The 26,328-nt window shown below is 36.6% G+C and overlaps 2 protein-coding genes and 1 pseudogene across 6 annotated transcripts; 1 reads left to right on the top strand and 2 right to left on the bottom strand.

Moving 5' to 3' along the window:
* Window positions 1–1,547: 1,547 nt before the first annotated feature.
* Window positions 1,548–3,530, top strand: LOC121781277 (annotated as a pseudogene).
* Window positions 3,531–8,854: 5,324 nt separating this feature from the next.
* LOC121783004 (UDP-sugar pyrophosphorylase-like) lies at window positions 8,855–14,884 on the bottom strand. The gene is made up of 17 exons (XM_042181034.1): window positions 14,716–14,884; window positions 14,524–14,628; window positions 13,964–14,080; window positions 13,515–13,655; window positions 13,201–13,300; window positions 12,798–12,925; window positions 12,632–12,703; window positions 12,467–12,531; window positions 12,319–12,379; window positions 12,095–12,212; window positions 11,573–11,697; window positions 11,214–11,290; window positions 10,998–11,103; window positions 10,826–10,885; window positions 10,131–10,211; window positions 9,387–9,626; window positions 8,855–9,295 (listed from the first exon to the last, which is right to left on the bottom strand). The coding sequence occupies exons 1-17, from the start codon at window positions 14,827–14,829 to the stop codon at window positions 9,128–9,130; spliced, it is 1,878 nt and encodes a 625-aa protein (XP_042036968.1). The 5' UTR covers window positions 14,830–14,884; the 3' UTR covers window positions 8,855–9,127.
* A 648-nt stretch (window positions 14,885–15,532) lies between these two features.
* On the bottom strand, window positions 15,533–23,328 carry LOC121782380 (peroxisome biogenesis protein 1-like). 5 transcript variants are annotated; one of them, XM_042180184.1, is made up of 17 exons: window positions 23,027–23,312; window positions 22,766–22,939; window positions 22,374–22,473; window positions 21,666–22,124; window positions 20,715–21,491; window positions 19,953–20,044; window positions 19,627–19,700; window positions 19,307–19,523; window positions 18,708–18,801; window positions 18,457–18,611; window positions 18,085–18,315; window positions 17,780–17,980; window positions 17,039–17,164; window positions 16,893–16,954; window positions 16,575–16,692; window positions 16,136–16,420; window positions 15,533–16,059 (listed from the first exon to the last, which is right to left on the bottom strand). In XM_042180184.1, exons 1-17 carry the CDS (start codon window positions 23,210–23,212, stop codon window positions 16,021–16,023), a joined length of 3,390 nt encoding a protein of 1,129 aa, XP_042036118.1. In that variant the 5' UTR covers window positions 23,213–23,312; the 3' UTR covers window positions 15,533–16,020. The 5 variants fall into 5 exon arrangements, 3 of the variants coding, with proteins under 3 accessions (XP_042036118.1, XP_042036119.1, XP_042036120.1); XR_006046403.1 differs by lacking the exon at window positions 15,533–16,059 and having other exon boundaries at window positions 16,382–16,420; window positions 16,575–16,684; window positions 23,027–23,317; XM_042180185.1 differs by lacking the exons at window positions 19,307–19,523; window positions 19,627–19,700 and having other exon boundaries at window positions 23,027–23,317.
* Between the last annotated feature and the right edge of the window lie 3,000 nt (window positions 23,329–26,328).

The following is a 26,328-nucleotide window of genomic DNA, read 5'->3' as shown; positions in this document are numbered from 1 at the left end:
CTTTATTCCATATCCACTCAACTTACAAATAAAAGCGTATAAAATCTTGTGCCGAATAGAAAATACTTCACTAGAGTGAAAAGGGATAAAATACATTTTTTAAGTGTACATAATGATATTAGTTTTTATTTCTATTGAATTATTTAGAATTTGTATTTATTAAGTGAAAATTATATGTCATGTGCATAGCACAAGTGTTAATACTAGTTCTTAAAATAAAACGGCTGATGATTGGCTACTACAAGATTCCTAAGAAGTTATTTAGTAAGTGGCTCCAAATTTAAAAAGGGCAAATAAACACATACATTTAATGAGTTGTGAGCTATGAACCAAATTGCGAGTGCCCAAATTTGCAAATGTCCGAACCCCAATTTGGGAGTTGTGAACCCTAATTCAATTTTCACGGTGTAATGAGTTGTGAACCCCAATTGTGAATTGAAGTTACAGATCTCAAGTATCGTTTAGAAAGTCAAACGGCTTAATGTCCAAATTTAATTTTAATTTCATAATTTTTGTTTTATTTTTTATTTATATTTTTTAATTCAATAAGCCTTTATGACCATCTAAATAATGTCCGATGGCCAAAATCGACACGTGCAAATTTCAAGTCATTCATATTGAAGTGCATTATCAAACAGTAGAAATGAGATGAAATATTCATCTTCCTCCATCACTTGGTATTTATGGTCCATCTATTTGTTTTTACTTTAGATTTCTTTGTCATAATGTTTAACTAAAGATACAATGTAATTTTACTCTAGTTGTATTCATCTTAGTTGTAGTACTATAAAATATTGAAAATGGGACACCAAATGTGGGACAAAAGCAATAAAATCATTGGATTAAATAGAAAGAGATGGTGATGATGTCAAAGTAAAGTTAATTTACTAAGCATACACATATCACTTTTTAATTTGAGTAATTGCTAATCATAAACCAACAAACTGCCGATACTATTTGTCACCATCTTGTTTATATTTTTCGATACTCAAACTAGTTACTATACAATTCTGCATAATATATAACGAAATATTCCAATCATTCCCTCACTAAGGGGCAAGGGCAATAAGCTTATAGTACTATTTACTTGACTATCTTCACTAATGTTTCTTTATGAATAGAATAAAAATTAATAATTTCATTAAATAACTAAAGATTACATAATTGAAATCCCAAATAATATAAACATAATTAAAAAAAATGAAATGAAAACTAAAGTTACATAATTTAAACTCTAACCTCTTGTTCTTCTTATAGTGGAGTACTGTACAATCTTCTCCTTTGGGAATAATCAGATAGGGAAAATGAAAATCTGCATAATTATGGCCAAAAATAATATGGCATTCATTATTTCTAGTATTTAGTGTTTAACCTATTAATATTGATCATACGATGATTCCATCCACAACCAATTCAACTACAAATGCAGTCACTCTCACCACAAACATAGTGTGAATTAATCAAAGTGGCCAATTCAACAAGACACAAATAAATCATCTATAAATACCAATGAAACTAATTAAACTAGAATCACTAAAATCAAAAATTTTTAAAAAAATGGCCGTAACCAAAGGCAATAAAAAGCCTCATGTTTTGGCAGTGCCGTTTCCGGCTCAAGGCCACGTGAAGCCGCTCATGAAATTGGCGCGCCAAATCGCCAAACACGGCATTAAGGTCACGTTCGTTAACATCGAATGCGTCCATCGCCAAATCCTCGCGTCCTCTCGGGCCGAGGATATGGAAAATTTGGTGATGGCCGCTGTGGGCGACGGGCGGGGCCCGGGAGAGGAGGATGACGTGTTCAAGCTGCTCGACACGCTGAGAAGCTCGATGCCTCGATCTCTGACGGAGCTGATCGAGACGATCAACGCTTCCACGCCCGATGAGAGGATCAGGTGTGTGATTGCTGATATCACTATGGCTTATCTTTCGCAGACGGCGGAGAGTGTGGGGGCGGACTTCGTCGTTTTCTCGCCTCCCTAGGCCGCGGCCGTCGGCATACTCGGGCTGATTCCTAAGCTCCTAGAGGAAGGAAGTCTGGATCAAGATGGTGAGATTTCCCGCCTTATTCTTCATTTTAAAATTAGTTATTATTTTTATTTTACTACACTTTAGTAGTATACCATTTTTTATTTAGTTGGTAATGAATAAAATTTCACTTATTTTTATCATTTAACACTACCCTACCATCGTAATAATATCCGCAAAATCTAAATACAAACTAATACTTCATGATTCGTTCCATTTAAAATGACATATTTTTTATTTTTAAGACGTCTCAATCTACGTAACACATTACTATTTTATTTATTTATCTATATCATACTGAACATCCAACTATGTTAACTTATCTACACAAAACTAAACAATTGATCTTATTTATAAACTATCATGACTAATCCTAATTAATGCCATGAATGGTTGGGGATAGAATTTTAATGAGACATAAATGGACTTATTTCAAGGTGTAATAGCTGTTAATATCATCAAAAATAGTTAATTAAATCATAAACTTTTGAATTTGGTGCAATCCAAAAATTGCAGGAAGTGTGACAAATGGAGTGATAACAAGCCTCTCCAAAGACATACCAGTGTGGAAGAGAGATGAATTTTCATGGAGTTTCGCAATCGACCTAAAAACTCAGAAAATCTTCTTCGAATGTTCTCGAAGGATCGTTAGAGATGTATCCGAGGCCAAGCTACTCATAAGCAACACTTGCTACGAGCTCGAGACCGCAGCTTGCGATCTCACCGCCAGCATCCTTCCGGTCGGGCCGCTGACTATAGTCAACCCGGACGGCCCGAAGCCCGGCCCGAAATCATGCAACTTCCACCCTCAAGACTTGTCTTGTCTAAGCTGGCTGGATAGCAAAGAAGTTGGATCAGTCATTTATGTCTCATTCGGCAGCTTGGCTGTTTTCTCTCAGCAGCAACTGGATGAGCTGGCGTTCGGGCTCGAGATGTCGGGCCGGGCTTTTCTGTGGGTCGTGCGGTTGGACCTCGCGAATGGGTCGCGGGCCGTGCTCCCGGACGGGTTTGCGGGTGAGAATGGGAAGATTGTTGAGCGGGCCCCACAGGATCTGTCTCATCGCTCGGTCGCGTGCTTTTTGTCGCACTGTGGGTGGAATTCGACTCTGGAGGGGTTGAGTAGGGGTGTGCCGTTTCTATGTTGGCCTTATTTTTCGGACCAGTTTCATAACCAGAAATACATATGTGATAAATGGGAGATTGGATTGAGGATTGATCATGATGAGAATGGGATTAGGTGTAGGCATGAAATTAAGGAGAAAATAGATTTGGTTTTTTGTGATGATCGTTTTAAGAAAAATGCGTCGAGGCTTAAGGAAGTAACTAGGGAGAGTGTTGTCTACCAGCTTTCATACAAATTGATTTCAACACGAAGCCTAAAGTAAACATCTCCCTCAAACGAATCCGTCGACAAAGTAGCCACGCCTCGAGCCATGAAGAAATCGCCGGTGCCTCCAATTACGGAAATATCCCTCGTCTTGTTCATCAACGGATCAGCCCCGGCGAAGTTCAACGTGCCCACGTAGTCGGTGGAGTTGAAGAGGAACGAGAAGCTGAGCCACGCGCCGTATATGCTCTTTTGGTCGTACAAATACATGCCTTGCGCCCGGCCCACGGGCGTCGAGTGCAAGTTGTTGTCTAGGGTTATGGGGTCGTCGAACGCCACTAGGTCCCCAAAGTTGTAGGGCGTTGCCACCGTGGTCTTGTTGGCCCACTGTGGGGACCCAATGATCGCGAAGGTGGCATTTCGTAATTGTGCCCGTTGTAAAGGATGTCGTGGAAATAAAAGACGAGTTGCTGGCATGGCGGCCGGGGGTGGGGTTTCCGGCCGCGGGGGGACGAGGCACAAGAAAATGGCCTTCAACATGGATGTAGTGGCCATATTTTGGTAAGTGAAACTAGTAGATGTGTTACAAAATTGAGTAGTCTTAGACTCTTAGTAGATTTTGCATGTGTGTGAGAGTCTATATATTGGGACTTGTGGTTGGTGAGCTTTGAAAATTAAATGATTAAAGAGAAACTACTTTCAATAGGGCAGGTCGTTTTTCTCAATTTCAGACAACAATGTTAATCAAGTTGTAACTTTCATAATATACTTGCATAAACTATTTTTTATTAATAAAATTTATTCGTTTTATTAGGTATATTCTAATTTGCTCCTTGTACCTTTATGATCAATTTCGATTGGGCTGTATATAATATTGTTACTTTATTAGGTCTTGTATTTTTATTTATATATATTTGAAGAAACTAATGATTTTTAAATTTTGAAAAGGGGAAAAACCAGAGAAATCAAGATTCCAATTTGTCAGTATTGGAAATTCAAATGACACTCGGCTACTAAAGTTAGGACTTGGGATTTAGGAAGGTCCCTCAAGTCCACTTTTTAGAGTGGTAGCTTTCGATGTTTAAATCATACATATGGAATTAATATGGACAGTGCGATTTTAATTAGTTAGTAAAATAATTATAATAAAATTTTTATCTTGGTTCTATTTCAATATTTTCATGGAAACATTTATGTTAGTTATTTGTATATCACTAGAAAATAAAATGCCCAAATTATAATCCTCACATTTAGGAGTGGAAAAACAAGTATTCATGGATGCTCAGCCCGAAAAATCGGATATTTAGAACTCGAAAATGACTTAAAGTGCAAACTCGATATATCCGACCTGATACATTTTTTGTTATTCAAATACCAATATGGGTATCTAACCCAACAAATCTGGTACTCAAATACTAACACATGAATTCAAATCCGACATATTAGGTACTCGGATACCCAAGATATCCTAAACCTATTACCCAACCCCGCAAAATTAGGTATTATCACTTTTTCAACCCCTATCAAATTTCCTTTAAAATTCATGAATTTTCTCCTAGTTTTTTTTCCCATGAACTTTAAGTGTGTATTAACACTAATAAATGAAATATTCACATGATTAATATTTCCTCTGTCCAAAAAAATTATTTTATTTATGAATGGCACATATTTTAGTGAGAAATTAGTAAAGTGAGAGAGAATGAGATCCAACCAAATGTTTAACTCTTCATTATCTTTCCTTCTATTCATATTTCTCTTCATACCCATATATGAGAAACTTATTTATCATGAAAGTGTAATTTTTTTATTTAATTGTATAGTATCATCATATGTCCAAATCTAGTGGAAAGTTGCAACTTTTCATTTTGGTCAGAGATGTACAAGATAAAGAGGAATTGTCCTCCATACTTGCATCTTTATATCACCTACCACAATTATTGATTTGGAAAATATGTGAGAAGAAAATTCCATTGGCTTCTTATTCGTTTAATTGTCAAATTTAAAGATCTGATGAAGACAGCCACTTTCAAGTTTGAAGTCACTAAAATAACTGCACCATCTTATGTTCATATTATGCATTTCTTATCCATATACCATATTTTTAAAATGTAAATATTTTATTCATAAGAAATTGAGATCGATCATTGTAAGGGATTTTCTTTCATTAAACTATTTTTAAAATTAATTTTCTTCCTATATAAATGTCTCATTTCTACATAGTGATAATGCAAAAATAAAATAAAATTACTTTTTATCATCAATGCAATATTATTTGCATTTTAATGGATTGATCGTCTATTTTTGATAGATCTCCTTTAAGCCCAATCTGCAACATGGGCCTCAAGGCCCAAATATATCTCGGAAACATGTTCTGATTTTTCTTCAGAGGATATGAAACCTAAATTAACTACACCATGTTTCTTCATAAATGCAATTTTTGTTATATCATGTTAACTACGTCGCCATTTTTCCCTTTTGATTTTACAAATTTTAAATGTTTTATGGACTCATTTTGGTGTTAATTTAATTATTTTTGTTGTGGTTACGCCCATTAAAACGATGTTGTTTTGGACACATATTTATTTGTAAAAATTCACATTTAATATGAATAGGTGCGGATTATAATCAAACAGCCTCAAGTTATTAAGTCTATTATCTCAACATACCTAAAAATCAATGATGGAATTAAAAAAAATCTTAAAATAATAGTTGCAATCAATACGTCATTGCTTTGACATACCATCATTCCCCAATAATACTTTTATATGGAATATTTTATTTGTAAATATTAAAAAGATGGCAGTTCTCTTTAGTTCCAGACCTAACTTAACTTACTTTTATGAGTGGAACTAGGAAGGGATGGATGTAAAATTAGTAAAGTAAAAGAGATATAGATAGAAAAAGTAAATAAATATTATTAGTGGAGTATGGGTTTCACCTTATTAGAGAGAAAAAACTTTTCAAAATTAGAAAGGGCATATTCTTTTGGAACAGACTAAAAAGGAAAGAAAGCATATTCTTAAGGGACGGAGGGAGTAATATATACAAATAGGACTCTTATTCCACTAACTTTCTTTCACTCACTTTTCTTAACATTTCTTAAAATCCGTGCCATAAAGAAATGAGACTCATATTCTCGGACGGAGGAAGTACTAACCAAATACTCTCTCCATCCCAAGGAAGATGACCCATTCGTTGGGCGGCATTCAGTTTTATTGTGTATTAAGAGGAGAGAGTAAAGTAAGAGAGAAATAATAAAGTAGAGATAAATGTTTTTCTATTTATAGAAATGAATCATCTTGGATGAGACAAACCAAAAAGGAAAGTGGGTTGTCTTAGTGGGACGAAGGAAGTAATAGTATTAGAGCATCCACTACGTTGTCCACCCACCGTCCCTTAAACTACTATTTGAGGGCCCCACTGTACTTTATTCCTCCATCCCTTAACTAAGGGACGGAACCTGCAACGCTCCGTCCCTTAACCGTCTCTTATTCCGTCCCTTAAATTACTATTCATTAAATTTCATTTTTTATTATTTTTTTCAACCCAATTCAATTAAAACAAACACACTTTATTAAAATTAAAACAACATTAAAATTCAAAAAAATAGAAAATGGACATAATTAAAATCCTAAAAAAAAATGACATAATTTAATTTTCTCCGCCAAAGTTTTCCCAAATGTGCTCAATTAGATCCTCTTGGAGTTGGGCGTGGGCGCTAGAGTCGCGTGTCCTTACCCGAATAGACAACCGTTCTTGTATTGACGGATGCGCAAAAAGAGTCTGCTTTGGGTTCGCAAGCCTGTTGCACATCTTCACGAAGGTCGGCCACTTCGGGTAGATGTCGTCGGCGAGATAGTACCCCATTTTATACAGCCGAATGTTGGCGACGAAGTTGATGGCCGGCGTTTTACCATCCAAAACTTCGGTAAAGAGGTCGGACTGGTGGAGCACGTTTATGTCGTTGTTCGAGCCAGGGACCCCGAAGTACGCGTGCCAGATTCAAAGCCGGTAGTCGGCAACGGCCTCGAGTATAACGGTTGGGTGGGTGCCTTTGTGGCCGCTCGTGTAGGTCCCCCTCCAAGCCACCGGGCAATTCTTCCATTGCCAGTGCATGCAATCGACACTGCCAAGTATCCCTGGGAATCCGTGCACTTGTTCGTGCAGGTCGAGGAGGAACTGACAATCGGTCGTGCTTGCCCTCCGGAGAAATTCATCAGTAAAGGTTGCCCGGACGCCTTTGCAGAATTTGAGCAAGCACATGCGCCCAGTGGTGTCTCCGATGTGGAGGTATTCGTCGAACACGTCGGCCGTTTGTCCAGTCGCAAGCTGACGGATTGCTGCAGTACATTTCTGCAGCGTCGTGTGGCTGGGACGGCCGACCGCGTCGTACCCTTCTCGGAAGAACTGTTCCCGGGCCGCCAAAGTATTCGCAATGTGGAGAAATAACGGTTTACTCATGCGGAAACGGCGACGGAAGTAGGTTTCTCCCCAAATCGGTTTATCGAAGAAGTAGTCGCGTACTAACCTTGCGGCGGCTTCCTCCCGGTTGCGATGAATGTATGTTCGGGAGCGTCGTGGAGGCGGCGCGGCTTCCTCCGCCTCTCGGTGTCGATCTTCTTCAAGTAATTGTTCCATTAGTTGACGCATTTGCTCAAAAGGATCCATTTGTTTGAGTTGATTTAAGATGAAATTGGAGAGGTTATAGAGAGGATTTGAGAGGAATAGATGTGTGTTTGTGTGTGAAATGAGTATGAAATAGGATTATTTATAGAGTAAATAAATTTTAAAAAATAAAATAAAAAGAAAATAAAAAATTAACGGTAACATTACCGTTTGAAAAATAAAAAAAATTTAATTAAAATTCGAATTAAAAAAAACGAATTATTGTGTCATCCGTGACGACGCCCACTCGCGGGCCAGCGAGTGGGCGTCACGCATGCATCGGGGTCGCGACACGTCGCCCGGGCGCGTGTCGGGACGGCGCATCCCTTGTCTCGCGGCTACGGGCTATGGGACGGGCTAGGGACGGGCTCGGTACGAGACGAGCGTTGCAACGCGTCCCGCGGCGGAACCGTCCCTCCGGGACGGAACGCGAGCCGCGCGGGGGACGCGTAGTGGATGCTCTTAGATTGATATCTTGTACGATACAAAATGTGTCAAGTCAAGCATATTCTTAGGCATTAACTTGTAAACATAACACATTTTGAATGTTGCACGCTCGAAGGGTGTTTTCCAAACGGTTGCAGGAAAAGAACATTGTCAAAAGGTAACAACACGCTTTTGTAGATTCATAGTTGAATTTCATTCTTCAAACATCAAAATCGTTTAGTGAAAATTGAAGAAACAAGATTACAGATTTCCCACAACATGATTTAATTTTCTAGCAAAATTATATTTATATTGAAAAAACAAGATTACAGATTTCCCACAAACACAAAATGAACTTTAATTTCATACAAGTCAATTGTAAAATTAGACTCTTTTAAACAAGTGAAGTAGAAAAATAAGCCACAAGAAATTAGAGAAATATCACAGAGAATGGGATCGAAACAATTGCAGTCAGCCTAGATAGGGTCTAATTTTCTTCCATTATTCTATGTTCAAAAGCATGAATCCTCAAAATCCCAACTAACTCACTCTCTGATCAGTTGCAGAAGCCCCAAGAATTTATTTGATGTATATAATGTTACAAAAATCATACAAAGATTGAATCATGCAAGTAGTTGAAGACAGACCTCTATATCCAATATCCGATATCTGAATCAGATCTCAGGGGCTTAATGAATACTTTCCGGGCTCGTTGTATGTCTTCTCCAACTGCTCCACTTTGATCATTTTGAAACCTCTGATCCTCACTTCTTCGGGCACTGAAGTATCCTTGTAATCGACTTTTTCAATGGTCCATCCTGCGTTGTGCACAGTCCCTCCTACTTTAACCTGTTGAGAAAATGACCAGTGATCAAGTTCAGGTTCCTTGTATCGTCAAAAAGAGCTGTTGTTGGAAATTGTGAGATATACTGTAACATACCTCAGCATTGTCAACAGCATCGATAACTAGAGCTCCATCCAAGGCAAGATCCTGGAGAAAGATGCTTTGGCCCTTTATGGCAATGGTAGATCTTCCGGTAATGGAGCAGTTTCCGTTGACTTTGCTTTTGATATCTGAGAATGTAAGCCCCCATTTAGGACTCCATGCAATACGAGGCCATACGTCCACCTCCTGCCCATTGAATACATCTTGAACTGGATCATCCACCTTGACTCCAGCCTGTTAATGCAACAGAGTGTTCAGTTGCAAGCTCAAAGAACACATTGGTAATGAGAAGAGCTTTAATTCTTTGGTACAGCTAAGAAACTTATGGGTAATGAACCAATCAAATCCAGTTTTGTGAGATGTTGTTTTCTCTTATGCATACAAGGAAACAATCACTGAGATCCACAGACCACAACAAGCAATCTAAAAGAACTACAGCATCGCAAAACATATTTTTGATTCATGGTGTTCCATGGAGAAAAACAATAACATGATGTTTACTATAAACCTTTATATGTTTAGGGAATATGTAAGGAACAATGACCATCTGGTGAAAATTACGTATGATTCATGGACCATGGTATAATGTAAGAACCAATGACCATCTGGTGAAAAAATGATTCATGGTACAATTTGTAGCAGCTAGATTTCGTAAGAGTATGCAGTTTGTTACTCCATGGTAGAGGAAACAATTTTACATATAAACCTTTATATGTTTAGGAATTTTCAGTATAATACCTCTCTCAAAATAAGGCTGTTAGCCCTATATATAGCCATCTCCCCGGAAGTAGCGCTGTGATAGGGATTTCCTTTAGGTACCTTAAAATTGCAAATACAAGTGAGATCCAAAAACATTTTCAAGTTATGTCATGCATGAAGCACAAAAGCAGTGTACAAGAGTTTCTGCAAGGAAATATGATTGAGGTAAACTAATAACTAGTAAAGAGAATTTGTGGAACGAATTGTCTATCTTCGCGTATTTTCTAGAGTGCCACTGTAGGACAGAATAGTGTAACTTCAATAACTTCAAGTAACAAGTTCTCATTTTGTCTCCTTCAGTCAGCAGAAAGATAAATGGAACACGGCAAATTCCCGAGTTCATAGAAAGTAAAATGTTGAAACAGGTCATGCTACAGAAGATTTTTGTATATGAGACTGTGTCCTCTTTTGTTTTGTGATCCAGCAGAAGGTCAGGCATTTCACATTTGCAGCCAATGAAGTAATACTGGAGATATCCAAATATGTATGCAAAGCTATTATTTCTAAATTTTGTTCCCATTATGTATAGGATCAGAGCATAGGTTATATTTTCATAATTATCTCTAAACAATAAATACACAATTTACTTCTCCCAAATAAACAAGCATCTGAAATAATATATCAGATTTCAACATTGTTACCAAATAAATGCTAAGATAAATATATAGTCATACCTTAGCCGCATCCTCAGGGTTATTCTTGACAGGTGCATAAGCAAGCCAAGCTTCCATTACCTGAATAGCATAAACCACATATTTGTTATGTCAAAGCCAGAACTTACAGCAGAGGGCATTAGGAACTAAGAAAAAAAATCTTGAAATTTTAGAATTTAGGGGTTATGCTTACAGTAAATCCAACTCTAGCTGAAGGTGGCAGAGTTTTAGGATAATCTTGCATCATACATTCCAGCCGAGTAGATGATTTGAAAGCTGTTTTAGTAGAATCTTTGTATCTGAAGCAGACAGTAAATTATTAAACACACAGCAAGTTCACAAGACCCCGGAAGGGCTCACTTGAAGCAGAGAAGAAATATAAAGGCGATGTAAGAGACAGATAACTCACTTTGGATTAACAAATTCCTTGATAGAACCACCTGTTTTTGAAAGTTCTTCCAGATAATGGCCAATTTCAAAAATCAACTACATAAGAAAATGTAAAATCAAATATGCAGAATACTAGATATGCAAATGCATTGTTTCAGACGATTTCATGACTCATCACTAATCACACTAACACTGCTAGATCAACTATAGGCATTATTGAAAACTGCATGATTTCATGACTCATAACAGAATATTCAAAAACCGACTATAGGCATTAGTGAAAACCGCATGCATTAATGGCTCATCACTCTAACACTGCTAGATCATCTGAAATAGTGTAACAAAGGTATGCACAATAGTTTCGGAGGATATATATACTTGATTTATGTTGCCTGGAAATGGAGAATATCCTGTTTCATTGTTCACATCACCATCAGGATACCCTGAAGCTCTCAGCAATGGATCAAGTTGATTGTATTCCACATTGATCACCATTGACCTCCCTGACCAAAATTTATGCTTCAATGTGTCAATAGAATGGTAGTATAAGACAGTCGTTCAATAATGTTATTGTAGCAATCAAAATAATGTTATGGCATTACATTCACATAAAAATATTATATAAAGGTGCATAAAGGAAGCTAGCTTAATTAATGATGAAGACAATCTGGAATAAAATGTCAGGAGCATAAAAGGTAGAGTATGTGTTCTTCTCTTTTAGGAGGGAATAATGGATGATGTGTTACATTGCATAGTAACTGGTAAGACTTTGCCTATTAGTTTATAGGAAGAACTAGCCACAAAAAGAGGCTGCAGAAAAGTTAATTCCCAACGCAAGCATGTGATTTCTATGTAATATATCACCCTTCACGATGAGCATACAAGATCAAAATAGTGTACCATCTTTATGAGTGAGCTTAGTAATTCCTCCAATAGCTTCCTTAGCTTTCCTGGGAACTGCAAGAGAATTAACATGGTACTCTTTGATGGCACTGACACCCAATGCAGATGGAACTGCCTGTGATGGTGGATCAGGAAATGTGAATAAATTAAGCAGGAAAATAGACATTCATAAAACTATACACAACAACAAATTAGCTCCACAATTTACGTTTCAACCGAACCTTGAAAAGAAGGCCATTAGTATCTTGGAAAAATAAAACCCATTTGCGTCCAGCAGCGTGCCTGGAATGTAGAACAGAGGATGAATCATAACTAAAGATTTGAACATGACAGAGAACAAACCACTAGCATCAAAATCTATGTGTATACCATTCTTTAAGAAGACCTGTTGAATAGAGAAGTGAATGAACATCGCCATGACCATGAGGCTTTGTCTATAGAAGAGTTGGACAACATTTCAATAACAGTTACATATCTTAAATAAGCTATTACATTAATTTTGTTCATAAGATTGATATGCAAAAGAAAAGACACCTGAATTTGGAACTTATTGTTTGGATCCACAGCCAGCCTAGCATCATTATCATCTAAACAAGCAACTTTCTCCTGGAATATCCAAAGGAAACAATGAAGTACAGAAGTTAATTTCAAAGCAGTTTAAACTTCACTAAATTATAGGATATAATTTTCAGAAAATCACCTGCTTCATCATTTTTACTTGTGAGGGTTTCATCCCAAAATAAGCATTATCCTCTAAGAGCTTTGTGGTACGTGAATGAGTATCATCAGATGTCATAATGGCCAAAGGAATTTCGGTTGGTCCTTCACCTAAATTTGTAAGAATGTAAAAAATAATGAAAAATGTATGAGCTTATCAATATCAAAAGAAATACTAGATATCAGTAATATTTTATAAAGGTGTTTGCTTGAAAGATTTTTCTGTATATGGAGAAAATCATCATAGCAAATATCAACAGTACTAACTTCTCTATAGTAAGACCGAATAACCTAAAAATTAATGCATATTGTTCAATAACCTAATAACTAATGAAAACTGATAAACTACTTAAGTATTTATAATAAGAGATGATTCATATACGAACCTTGACTTAGCCTACAGCTCGCATCTTGCAAGGCTAGAATAGATTCAATGTAGTGCTGTAAGAAACACGTTCCTGTAGTAGATTCTAATGGCAGAGCCACCTGCAAGGGGTAGAATAATTATAAGTCAAATGAACTGAAGTTGATCATTTCATGTTGTAAGCATATGAAAAGGTTCTCAATGATAGTATAGATAATACACATAAGCACAACAATCAATAAAAGTTCATAATCAGAACATCAAATAGAATGATTAACACCAGAAACAATTGCATAAATTAATGCAACAGTTACACTACTTCCACAATTGTCTTACCTTTATACCATTGTAGCCAAGACGCTCACCAAGCCCCCCAGCAACAAGGACAAATGCAGCCTTCCTTGCCTCACGAACACCCGCGTTCTCAAATTGAATGAAATTTTCATCACCGAAATTCAAAATTTCCCCTGATGGTACCTATGTTTCCCAAAGTTACATGCACAACATGAGAAAAAATCAGGCGAACACAATATGAAGTGAGTATACCCACTCTCAAGATTAAGTGATAAAACAGGTTACGTTGCCAACTGAAGGGGCAAAATTAAATCTAAAATTCAGGGGATTCCTCAAAAAAACCTGGCAGTTGGTTTGGTCGAAACGGTATTTGAATCCAGTCAAGATTAAAGAATAATGAAAACACAAAGTTCCTCTTAAAGTCCAGAGAAAAGAAATGAATCCGCATATGTCTACTCTTTAGCATATCAGTCAAGGAAAATCTAACTTACTGAAGGAGAAAACCCATCATAGGGGTTCTTTCCAGCCTTTGAATCCGCCAAAAGTTCCTGAGCAGTTGTGATGTAAGAGGCTAGGCCACCAGGGTAACTTGCATTAAGCCGAGAAACCTACAAGATCATCAAAAGACAAAAGACTAAGTGCCAAAAATTTATCAGAACCAACAAACATGAAAAATCAGCTCTAGTTAAAAAAAATCCTCATTTAGCAAATGGTACAAAACATTAGTAGAAAATGTAAAACTACAGGTGTCAGTTAGAGATCACTTCACTATAAATGTTCAAAACTCATCTGTCAATTTCGTGATCTAAATTTGAAGGATCTCTGCGTAATCAATTGTTATATCACACCAATATTCAAAGACAAAATTTTTTTTTTGTCTAATAATACATAAAAATGTGAAAATTACAATGAATGAGGCAAACTCAAGAAAGAACTTCTGATCTCTGGAATGGAGAATAACCGAAATGTTAAACCCAAACCTAAGTTTCATCCAAAGTTGAAAAGCCAATTCAAATCAATACAAACGCAGGTAAAGCAACCACAACACTACCTGTTCGAAAAAAGCACGCTTGCCATCATCATCAACACCGGGCTCTGGCCAATGCTCGAACAAGTGAGCCTGATTCAAATCCAACAGCATCTTCGCCAACTCCACCTGCACACACAAAACACTGCATCAATAAACCAACAGAATTTTAGCCACGTAAGCATAGAATTTAACGATCTGGACAGAAATGTGGACCTGATCAGGCGAGAGGAGGGACAGGTTTTTGTGGAGATTGGGGGCGGCAGAGGCCAAATCGTCAATAGAGAGCTTGGAGAGCGCATCCGCTGCGGCGGCGGCGGCGGCGGCCATGACGTCAGATTCAGGCGACTATGCTGAAACAGTGAGAGAGAGAGAGAGTATTACTTTGCAATTCTAGAGTTTGTATCAAATAAATACATATATACACAGAAATTTAGAAGATATTGAGTTAGTTGGTGATAGTGACGTGAATCGAACCGATTTCGTCGGGTCGGGTCGGGTCGGTAAACGGCGGCGAGAGTTGGTTGAAAATTTGAAGAAGGTTCAGTAAATATTTAGTAAATCGAATTAATATTAATTTTCCCTCAAAAAAAAGTAGATTATGTAGTTTTTTATTCATGAAATTACTTTTGGATTAATGGTAGATTGTGTCCACTTTTAAAATTAGACGAGAAATAAATAAATGAAATTTATGTATTTTTTTTGGTTTGAGGAGATTAATTTGTTTGCTGTGCTGGAATCATGTGTATAAGTTCAAGATTTCCTTAACTTATAAAATAATATCCTCAAAATAAGTTTAAAGCAATGTTTTTATAGTATAACCAAAAAAATGTATACAAACAAATAATTTCATTGTATCGATTAGAAAAATAAAAAAATATATAATTCGATTTTGACTGAATTAGCCGAAATAGCCTAAATAACTGAATAAAATTCAAATTTTCAATTTGGTTTGTTATTCCATTAAAGAGCACTTAGATACAGACTAAAGAAATGACGTAACACGAAAATAGGAAAAGATGAAGAAAAAGGGTCACGGGGTAAATTTATTTTTTCCACTGTAGAAAATAGAAATCTTTACAAAAGCCAAAAAAGTTGATGAATAATGATTGTTATTGAACTGATTTTGCCTCTAGTTGGCATATTCCAAGGAACATCCTCTCTTTACTTTTTAAACGATGTTAAATTATTTATTATTCTTCACCAGAAAAGTGGCTTCGAATCAAAGCTATCGAAAAGAATTCAGTGCCAAACCCATGTACATTGATTCCTCCTAAAAAATATTTTTGTATCTATTTTTTTTATTTATTCAGAGAGTGTGAAACATGCCACACCTTTGCTGAGATGGACGCATCCCACACACGAGCAACCGGAGAGCGGCGTGTAATACAACTGGCAACGATGTGCGTTTCTCCCTTCGCACGGCATGTAGTGCTCATAAGCACGCGCTGCCAATGCCCTTTGTATATCAGAATCTTGGATACATACCTAAGCAGCTTGTTCCCCCAAACTCCGAGTACATTAGGCTAACGTCGCACGTTTACCTTTTGCTTCCCTCGACTGCACATAGTTCACAAGCATGTATAAGATTACACTTGATGTCATGGTTAGAGATAAGTAAGCAGAGAGAGAGGACCTGTGCAGCGGCTGATCGCTTTGAATCAAGAAACTGGCTGTAGATATCATACAACCTTCGCTTCTCAGCTTCTGATACCGACGGTTTAGCATTGGAAGCGATGGACTTCAAGAGAGCATTTGAGATTACAGGCATCTTTTTAGTTGTGCTGACATCATTGTTATCTAAAACCTCGTGAACCGCTTCAAGTTGTGTGTCAGAGAGAAGCGCTTGAAGGTCGGCTCCACTGAAGCCTTCAGTCATTTGAGCTACGTGCTCCAAGTCGACATCACCGTCCATTGGTAACTGCAGTGGTTCTCGGATTAGTCATTAGTGAGTTGTGTAAACACGAATTCTTATGGTCCAGAAGACTGAAACCACTTGAAACTTCTTACACCACGAAGAAGAAATCACCGACAAAAAGAACAAACGTCTACAAATTGCAGATATTGGTGCTTACCTTTCTTGAGAGGACCTTAAGAATCTCTAGCCTCTCCTGGTGTGATGGAAAATCACAAAATAAAAGTCGATCCAGCCTACCAGGCCGTAGAAGTGCAGCATCAAGCAAATCTGGTCGACTGGTTTTCAGCAGGCAATGTGTTACAAAAATAGCATCAAAATGAAGCTTCTAAGTGATAGTAACTTTTCAGATTATTTAGCATAACATTTTCATTTAGGGAGAGAGAAAAGGAAGGTCCATAACAGGTCATTCAATTCTGCACTGAAAAAAGTTCATTTCATCAATGTATACAGATAACTTCTGAAAAGCAGAACTTACCTAGTAGCAGCAAAAACAAATACACCAGTCAAGACTTCAACACCATCCAATTCTGTTAGAAACTGGCATATAATGTGACGAAGGTATTGGTAGCTGAGGCGGAACAGCAAAAGAAATATTAGGTTGAGCGGGATGAAGGAACTGACCTGATTGACAACTCTATCAGTTACACCCGTATTATCATGTCCTCTCTTCGGAGCGATAGAATCAAATTCATCAAAAAAGAGAAGGCAGGGAGCTGCTGCAGCTGCTTTTGAGAAGATATCCCGAACCTAAAATAGTTTATTCATGCAGTCAGTTGCTTCTCAATACCTATCCCCACAGAAACTGAGAAAAGTAACTTGTTTTTGACATCTCTTTAAGGACCTCAGGGCTGTGCGACAACTTCCAAGCCCAGCTTTGATATAGCACATGCCAAATGGCTTCATGCATTAATGAAAAAAGTACATCTGAGTGAATTCTACGTATAACCCTAACTGACCATAAGCAGGCCCTTTGGATGTCTAGGTGCCCAGGTATCATAATCTAACAAATGAAAATGTAGACTGCTAAAGGAAAACCAGACTATATAAAGGCCCTATATTTATTGACATTCTAGTGCAAACCACCATAGAAATGAACTAGATCCAGATTTCGAATAATAGTAACAAGTTCAAGCCACTTCCAGTATTGTATTTGTACCCAATGGCTGATGCACTTGGTAACATGCATGCTAACAATTACAAATTACTCCATAAGGTATGAAGTAGTATTCGAGGAGGCGAAATGAAAACTAACAAACTATCACAACAGATTACCTATAGTAGGAGAAACTAAAAAGACAAAATATAGATGCTTAGTCTCCAAAAGTAGAAAATGAAATCTATACAAGGCAGCTCATATCTTACAGCTTGTTCAGAAGCACCAATATACTTGTTAAGCAATTCGGGCCCTTTCACTGAGATGAACCGTAGTGAACATGCTGCAGCAGCTGCACCAACAATATGTGTTTTCCCACAACCAGGAGGACCATATAAGAGAACATTGGACCGCAATCTTAATGGTGCTTGTGCAAATATGTTGGGATATTTTGAAGGTAGCTCAATCATCTGATACAAAAAACAATACACCATTAATCAATCTATAGCCAATATGTACAATGTGAAGATGGACGATTGAAAGAATACAAACTCTATATCCTACAGAAATATACCTCTTTAATAGCATTTCGAATATCATTAAGACCACCAACATCTTCCCAACCAGAGCGACCACCTTCTGTAGCTGGTTTAGTGATGTCTCGCATGGCCACCGGTAGAAAATTTTCCACTGCTTGTTGAAAGTCATCCCGAATCAAAGTAGGCTTTCTATTTTCTTTAGATCCCAAATCAGCAGATAATGAGCGACCAATGGCTGCATGCACGGATCGGTCTACCAGTATTTCCTGAAATATATAATTTGCATATGAGTATATTTTAGCCAAAATTTGTTGTCATAAAGGGTAAAAATCCAAATCAATTAGATACCAGTTAAATTTCATCCATATAGCAGTAAGTTGTATATAAGTTTTTTAGCAATGACTTACCAGATCATAAGCATCATATCCATCACATTTTGATGCTATATCTGACAGGAGATCATCAGAACATTGCAATGATCGTTTCTCCATCTCATGCTTCAATATAGCTGACCGTTCAGCAGCAGCAGGTGCAGGAAGATTGATATGAAAGTCAAACCGTCCTGAATTCAATCAATTCTAGTTGTCAGATAAAGTCATAAAAGAAAACAATTATTTAAAGAAAAACAATTATTTTCACTTAATGCAGAATAACGCACCAGAACAGCTCAAGCTCTGTGGAAAATTAGTCAGGGATTGCACAGTAGCAATGAATGCAATGGGACCAGTCCCACAAAAGCTCCTTTGCTTTCCCTACAAGCATGAGAGCATAAAAAAACGTTATGTCAAATATAAAAGAAATGTGTCCACCTGGAAATAGCCATCATCTATTGTGGTTCATTGTTCACTCATTATTAGGAATCACCATACACTATTAAACATGATACACCAAATAATAAGTAACACCAAATAATAAGTAACATGCTGTATCTTTATTTTGAGGAAAAACATGTGACATCTAGTTGAAATGGAGCAAATGCAGAGAGAGAGAGAGAGAGAGAGAGAGAGAGAGAGAGAGAGAGAGTGAACCTACCTACAAGGGAAGCACGAGGTGGGTTAAGATCAATGCATGGAGCTCAAAAAGGACTAAAATATTTTCACTTACATGAATTAACTTATATTTTGTACATATAGATCACAATTATTCTAGGTCAAAAAATGAAGCATCAGTGGGTCAACTCCCAGTTTCAGAGAGACAATAACAAACCATCAGATTCTTAAGAGAGAGAGAGAATTTCAAATAACAAATTCATCTTGCCTCATCTAATATATCAGCAAGAAACTCAATGAATGCTGCAGAAGATGATGAAGGTTGAGACCCCTCCAGATCCGAGGAAGATGCAACAAGGCTGTCAAGATCATCCAAGATGATGACAGAAGGTGCATGATCCAGTGCTTCGGTGATGTTGCTAGAAAGTTCTTGACGAATAGTTGAAGGCTTCTCCAGAGTGAGCCTAGAACAAGACACAAAGACTCTGCAAAAGGGAACCTCTATCTAATCAGATTCATGCATCAATTAGAGGTAGGTAAGACCCAAATTCTTGATGATAAAGTATGATTAAATCAGAAAATTCTTACACATGTGCCAAAATATCATTACAGCCTTCAATATAATTTGCAGAGGCTTTGGCCAATAATGTTTTTCCAGAACCCTACAAAACAAAATTTTCCAGCACATGATAATAATCTGGCTTCATAAAGGTAAGGTAACAGAAACAAGAATTATATATTTTAATTTTTCCCTAATAGATAAGTTGACATTGTTTTATCATGTGCATATATATTTATATAGTCTAATCAACATTTCTTTAAGAAAGATTCAGGCAAAAGATGCCAAAAAAAATCCTTCTAGAAAAATATTTTCTTTAAAAGGCCTCAAATGAGTTAGTTTTTGTGAGACTTACTGCAGGTCCGCATATTAGAATATGCCCAGGCAACGGCAGATTATAGATACTGAACAACATTCCAGAAGTAGGAGATAACAAAGAGATCAACCCTGAAGGTTATTAAACAAGTTAAGATGAAATATTTCACAATATAGGAGTATATAATAGCAAACAATCAAAATAGGTACAGTACATATTCCTGTAGCCAAACCATGAACAAATGGCCTATGGAACCAAAGTTGTATCAGGAAATTGACATAATTCTTATGATGATACATGGATATGGTGCTGGGAGTTTAGTGGTCTAAGGTGACAACCTTCTTTGAGAATATGCACCTTTACCTATGCAAATTTTCAAGACTTCACTCAATTCAGAGACAACTTAATCACATACATTACCTGTAGCTTGTTTGGGCTTTAAATAGAGCTATACAGTTACAGTTTAGTGGTTGATGGCAAGTTTTTCATCTTATGGTCTCCTACAGAGTATAGACCTCCTAAGCAGTAACTTTTGAATCCCACAAAAAATACCCATTCCATCACAAAAGATTGAACACACAACACTTTTATAAAGTTTTTCTTCTAGGCAGTCCTATAGCAAGAAAATCATTATAAGCAAACCAGTAACTAGGCAACGAATCCCCTCCTTGGGGATCAAGTAGGCAGTCATCAGTAGTCTCACACATGTACAGACATGTTAATCCCATACAGAAATTTCAGTAGCATACATAATTATATTATGATGGAAATGAAAAGGTAACTAGGTAAAAAAATACCTACTGTGATTTACATCAGATGGAGCTGTACCCATCCAGTCCAATGAAGAACTTGAAGCAGAAATGACATTTCCAGGAAATACTGAAGGGGCAACATGAGAGAATAACATATCACCCAGCTGCAGCTTCTCTAGCAACATGTCTAAACTTTTTGAAGAAAAGTTGCTCACGCAGCCTTTGTCAAATGCAAGTTCATAGGTATTATAGTCTCCATCATGCAAAGATTCATCAACAAGTGACAGCATATAAAGGATATCAACCCATGCATCTTCAGCCTGGTTTCTGTTTCTGGGGAAGCTTTTACCATATGTTTGTATCTTGCAATTTATAGGCAAACTCTCATATTTGACTTTTAAATGAAGTAAGTTTTTGCTTCCTATAACCAATGAGCTTACGTCTTCTGCTGAATTTGAAGCAAAAGTTTCAAGCTGGGCTATACACCACACTCGTAAAAGATCTGATAAACCATTTCTATGACCAAGTTTCCTGTGTCTTTCCCTGGTCTTAGTAGCTGTGGCTTCAACCATGTCACGGGAAAGTCCAGAAGAAAGTGCTGCAACAACCTTGTCGTGCATAGACCAATCACTAACACCCAGTTCTGCATTTGAACTAATACTATCAAGACTATCGTTTTGTTTATGGTACTCACGGTTGCTTGCAACTTCTGGGCTGTTATTCTCCATAAACTGATTCTTTTCAAATATCTTGAAATGATATGGTGAAATAGAAAAGGGAGGTATGTCTCTTTTTGCACTAGTGATACACCCTTTGACATGTACCCCTGAAATAAGAACAGAGTAAATGAATATCACAAACTTAAATAAAGCCAAAAAAGAAGACCAAAAAAATTAGGGTATTGTGACAACTGACAAGTTAACAAAACAAAGACGAACTTACCCGTTTTGATTTTAATTCAACTAGAAATGTTACTCAATACTTTGAAGAATGAACTTACATGAGTGTAATTCTACCCCCAAATACAGGCGAAGAGACTGGGCTAGCATTATGTGCCCTTTTGACACTGATTCACATAATAATAGATGGACGATGAGATGCTGGGGGGAATTCCGCTTATCGTTATGAATACCATTGTTGGCTTCATTTTCATTTGAATTGCTTCTAGATTGCAGCTTTTTCTTGCTATTTTTGGATAGAGACCGTGGAGATATCTCTACAAGCTGACAAGAACTGAAAGAATATTTCTTAGCTGTTTCTGGATGGACATAAACACCAAATGTGAGTACTACGTCCATTTCAACACCATTCTCCTCATATTTATAAACTGACTTATTATCTGAATCTTGGATCCGAAGTTGTGCTTTAGCAATTGTGTGACCCTCATCTGGAGATTGCAGGGACGGATTTTTACGTCTCTTCGGAGCTACTGCAACTTCAGTTCCAGGAACAAGTTGAACTGGAAACAATCTCACATGTAAAATAACAAGCATAAAAAATGATAATCTACTTAATAGAAGTATGTTCACAAGAGTTTTCATTGAATGGAAGAGGATAATAAGAGGCCTTAAACTGGCACAATATAACAAGTAATGCATAACCCAAACATAAAAGGAGAACTGCTTCGAAAGTAGAACAAAGAAAAAAGAAAAAAACAGAATAGGGAATACGATTTCCAGGATTCCAGAAACTAAAGCAATGCAGTTACCTACTGGATTCTGGGGAAATATTGACATAACAAGAAATGTGACAACTGTTTGTCCATGCAACCACAACGGAAATTTCATTTGTTCGTGTACAACTCCAACCTGTATGCAGCCAAATATGAGTTATAAAAGTTTACACAACATTTAACAAATCAAATTGTCAAAATATAAAATGAATCACACCCTAAATCAATCCCAAACTTCTTAACTACAGACAATCAAACTCTCCCTAACAAGAGGCATTCTCTTAAACTTAGAAACGCAGCCCCAAACGAAAACACACGAACTCAGACCATAAATCCTACTTCGAAAATACTACCATGTTCCACCTTACTGTACAGTAATTCGAATGCACAGAAGCACAATCGAACCAAGGCAGAATCAATCAAATCACCTGCTTCAAAATAACACTTTCAGCAAGCTCCGAATTGAGCTCCAGAATCTCCCAATCATCCTCCGTGAGCGGCTCAACCGTCACAAGCGTAGCTTTCGGTAAATTACTGACCACACGCACTTTAACCGCGGTCCGATCGCTCAATCCAATGCAATCCGCATAGTGACGAGCTATCTGCAAAAATTCACCCCCCACGCCCAAACCGGAGATTCAGATAAGTAAGAGCACCACTCTCCAACCAAAACAAACTTAAAGCTCTACCTCAATTGAGGAAGGGGAATTCGAGGCGGCGCCGCACCACGCGACTTGCCAGAGGCGATCGTCGGAGCGGAGCTCGAGCGCTAGAATTGGAGGGAGGTAACCGGTCTGGAGGGTTTGGATGAGGGAGAGAGGAAGGGAGACGAAGCAGCTCTCGATTCCTCCCACTGCTCTCACCTCAAACTCCATAGCTGAGTAGCTTCAATTTTTTGTTTACTTTTAGAGCTGAAGAAATGGTTGATAATTTTTTTATAGCAGTATGAGTGATGACGTTGCCTGCGGTTCCTTTGAATACAGTTCTTTGTGGTATCACTCAAAAGTGTTTAGTCGATGTTGATATGATTGTGAATGCGATTGTAGGGACTGACTCCTCTTATCCATTCTATAGTTATTGGTTGGAAAGCGTGTATGTCCAAGCTGCAAATGGGTCGGGCCAATCCGGGTTAGATCCGATCCGATCCGATCCGATCCACGAAAATGTGGTTGAATTATATTGGTATGGGTTCATTAATTCATATCGGGCTCTAACAGCGCCCAAGCCGACTGAGGCCCAATATTAGCAGCCCCAAATTCTATACTAACTCATTTTCTATCACACAAGTGTATCATTTTTAAATTTTTATTTTATAGTAGCAATATTAAATCCCTTGGGCCATTCGGCTAATCTGCTCGGGTTATCGGGGTATACGGAAATGGGCCATTCGGGTTATAAATTTTCAAATCAAATCTTAAATCGGATTTGAGCTTACCCGTTTGGGCCAATAAGGCTTAAAAATGAATATATTTTTTTTACTAATATACTCCACTCGTCCCTAAAAATTTATCACTTATTTCTATTTTCGTCCGTCGGTAAAAATTTATCAATTTTTTTACCATTTTAGTAATGGATATAATATGAGTCTAACTTTTAAATAATGACTCAAAATAAATTTTTAAGTGCATTTGAAAAAATATTATTGGACTAACTTTTAAAAATCTAAAAAATGTGATGGAAATTGAAAATTAAATAATGAAATTATCTCATTTTGGGTCAACCCTATGGGACTCAGGTTCATTTCCGGCCAATCAGATTGTGGGCTATTCGGTTTAGGATTATTCAAATTGTGATTATTTCGATGTATATTTTACAATCCTATAATTACAAAATAATAAGGCTATTTAGGCCAATACACAGATTTTAGGTTGAATTAATATCTCTACAAATAACCCAAACATGCTATATCTCTTATAAACCGTTTAATTTAGCTAAAAGAAACAATGAAATTAAGCGTTCAATATATATTAAGTCCATTATTCAATTTCCAAAACAATAGAGCATATTCGAAACGAAGTGGTTATATGTTTTTCCGGGTAATATTCTCCGTTGACTCTCAACCTATATAACTAACAAAAGATATATATTCTGAAAGTCAACTATGTGTGAAATTATTGTCGTAATATACACTCTTTGAATTGAATTCTTCAAGTCAACATGTTTCCTGTTCACGTGCCTTTGGGAATTGGTCGCCCACGCAGGGACGGACCTAGCACAGGCCAAGCCGCCGCTCCAGCGTGGGCTTGCCTGGTGCCGGACCAATATCCACCATGGCCGCCACTTACCTATTGTGTGGAGAATTCGTGTTTTCATTTTTTTTTACAGAGGGTGTGAAAGAGAATGAGGGGGGATGAGAGAGAGAGTAAAAAAGCAGGGTATAACTTTACCGTTGGTAAATATGGGACCCCTTTTTCATTTTTTCTCCTTTTTATGTCCATAGTCATAAATATTGGATTTGGAAAAATAATCATTTAAATATTGTGTCAACATCTTTTCATTTTTTCGATATACTATGATCATTTATTTGTAAAAGAATATTGTGTACTAATAATTTGTATTTAAGGTTTATCGCTGAATCTCTATTAACTTACTACTATTTTAATAACTTATTTTAAATTGATGTATTTCTTTTTTATTTCTCTTGAAAAGTAATAATTGAATTTAATTTAATTTTAGTCGGTTTTATAAGTTTGAAATTAATATATTTAATTATAATTTTTTTCTTTTTTTAAAGTTATTTCATTCATGTATAAAATACTTCGTTTTTGGTTATATTCAAAATTATGGTTTCTTTTTTTTCTATTTTTTGTATTTTAATGGAACAATATTTTTATAAGACAGTATTTATATACTGATAAGAAAATTTAGAAACTTAAAATTTTGTGCTTTAGTATTTTGATTTAAAATGTTATGAAACTATTTAACTAAAACTTTATAACTTAAATGATTACTATCCCAAATAAAAATAAACTACTAATATTTGATTTGAAATTTATTAGTACTATATTCATATATTTATCATTCTATAAAATATGTAAAATAAGTAGGAAATGTAAGATTTGTGAATTACAGTATATTTTTTGTAATATATATGGAGTATTACTTTTTAGAATTTTAGCACCGACTTACGTAGATTTCTAGTTCCGTCCCTGCGCGCACGCACTTAAGTACGAGAACACACGCACATATAAATACTCCCTCCATCCACCAATACAAAGCCAATTTTGACTGGGCACGGGTTTTAAGCAATGTGATAGTAAATGAGTGGAAAATGTTAGTTCAAAGTGAATCCTACTTTTATATACTCTCTATGTCCCAACTAAGATGACACACTCTTCTTTTTAGTTTGTCCAACCAAAATGACACGTTTCTATTTTTAATAACTTTTTCACTCCAATTAATACACTCAATTATTTCTTCTCTCTTCAATTAAATATTCAATACTCTTTCTCTCAGCGTTTAGTATTTACAATTCACTCTTTCTCTCTCCAACTAACCACTCTTTCTCTCTCCAATTAACCACATTAATTAAAAACTTCTAAAATTCTCGTGGCAACTAAGAAATGTGTCATCTTAGTCGGGACGGAGGGAGTATTGGTTTTATATTGAAATGTGAGTGAAATAAAGTTAATGGAATGTGGAGTCCATTACCAAAAGTAGTAAAAAGGCAAATGAGACATTTATTAGTGGACGAACGAAAATGATAAATTAAAATGGGACACTTATTGTTGGACGAATGGAGTATATAATTATACGACTGTTATCAAATGCTAACTAATTCTCAATTCAGAATCAAGAAGTTCAATATTGTGTATTAAAATTACCAACACAAAGACATAGCTTTATTAATACAACATGTAAATTACAATATCAACACAAAGACACGAGTATATCGACAATCTTTGCGGTGATATAGTTGTATCTCTATGATAATTTTAACCATACAAAATTGAGATTTTGGATTGGAAATTAGTTAGCATTTTAACGGGAC

The sequence above is a fragment of the Salvia splendens genome, chromosome 20, assembly GCF_004379255.2.
Source record: "Salvia splendens isolate huo1 chromosome 20, SspV2, whole genome shotgun sequence".
Classification (NCBI taxonomy): Eukaryota; Viridiplantae; Streptophyta; class Magnoliopsida; order Lamiales; family Lamiaceae; genus Salvia; species Salvia splendens.
The sequence above is the reverse complement of the archived record's forward strand: the minus strand, read 5'-3'. Positions and strand labels throughout refer to the sequence as shown.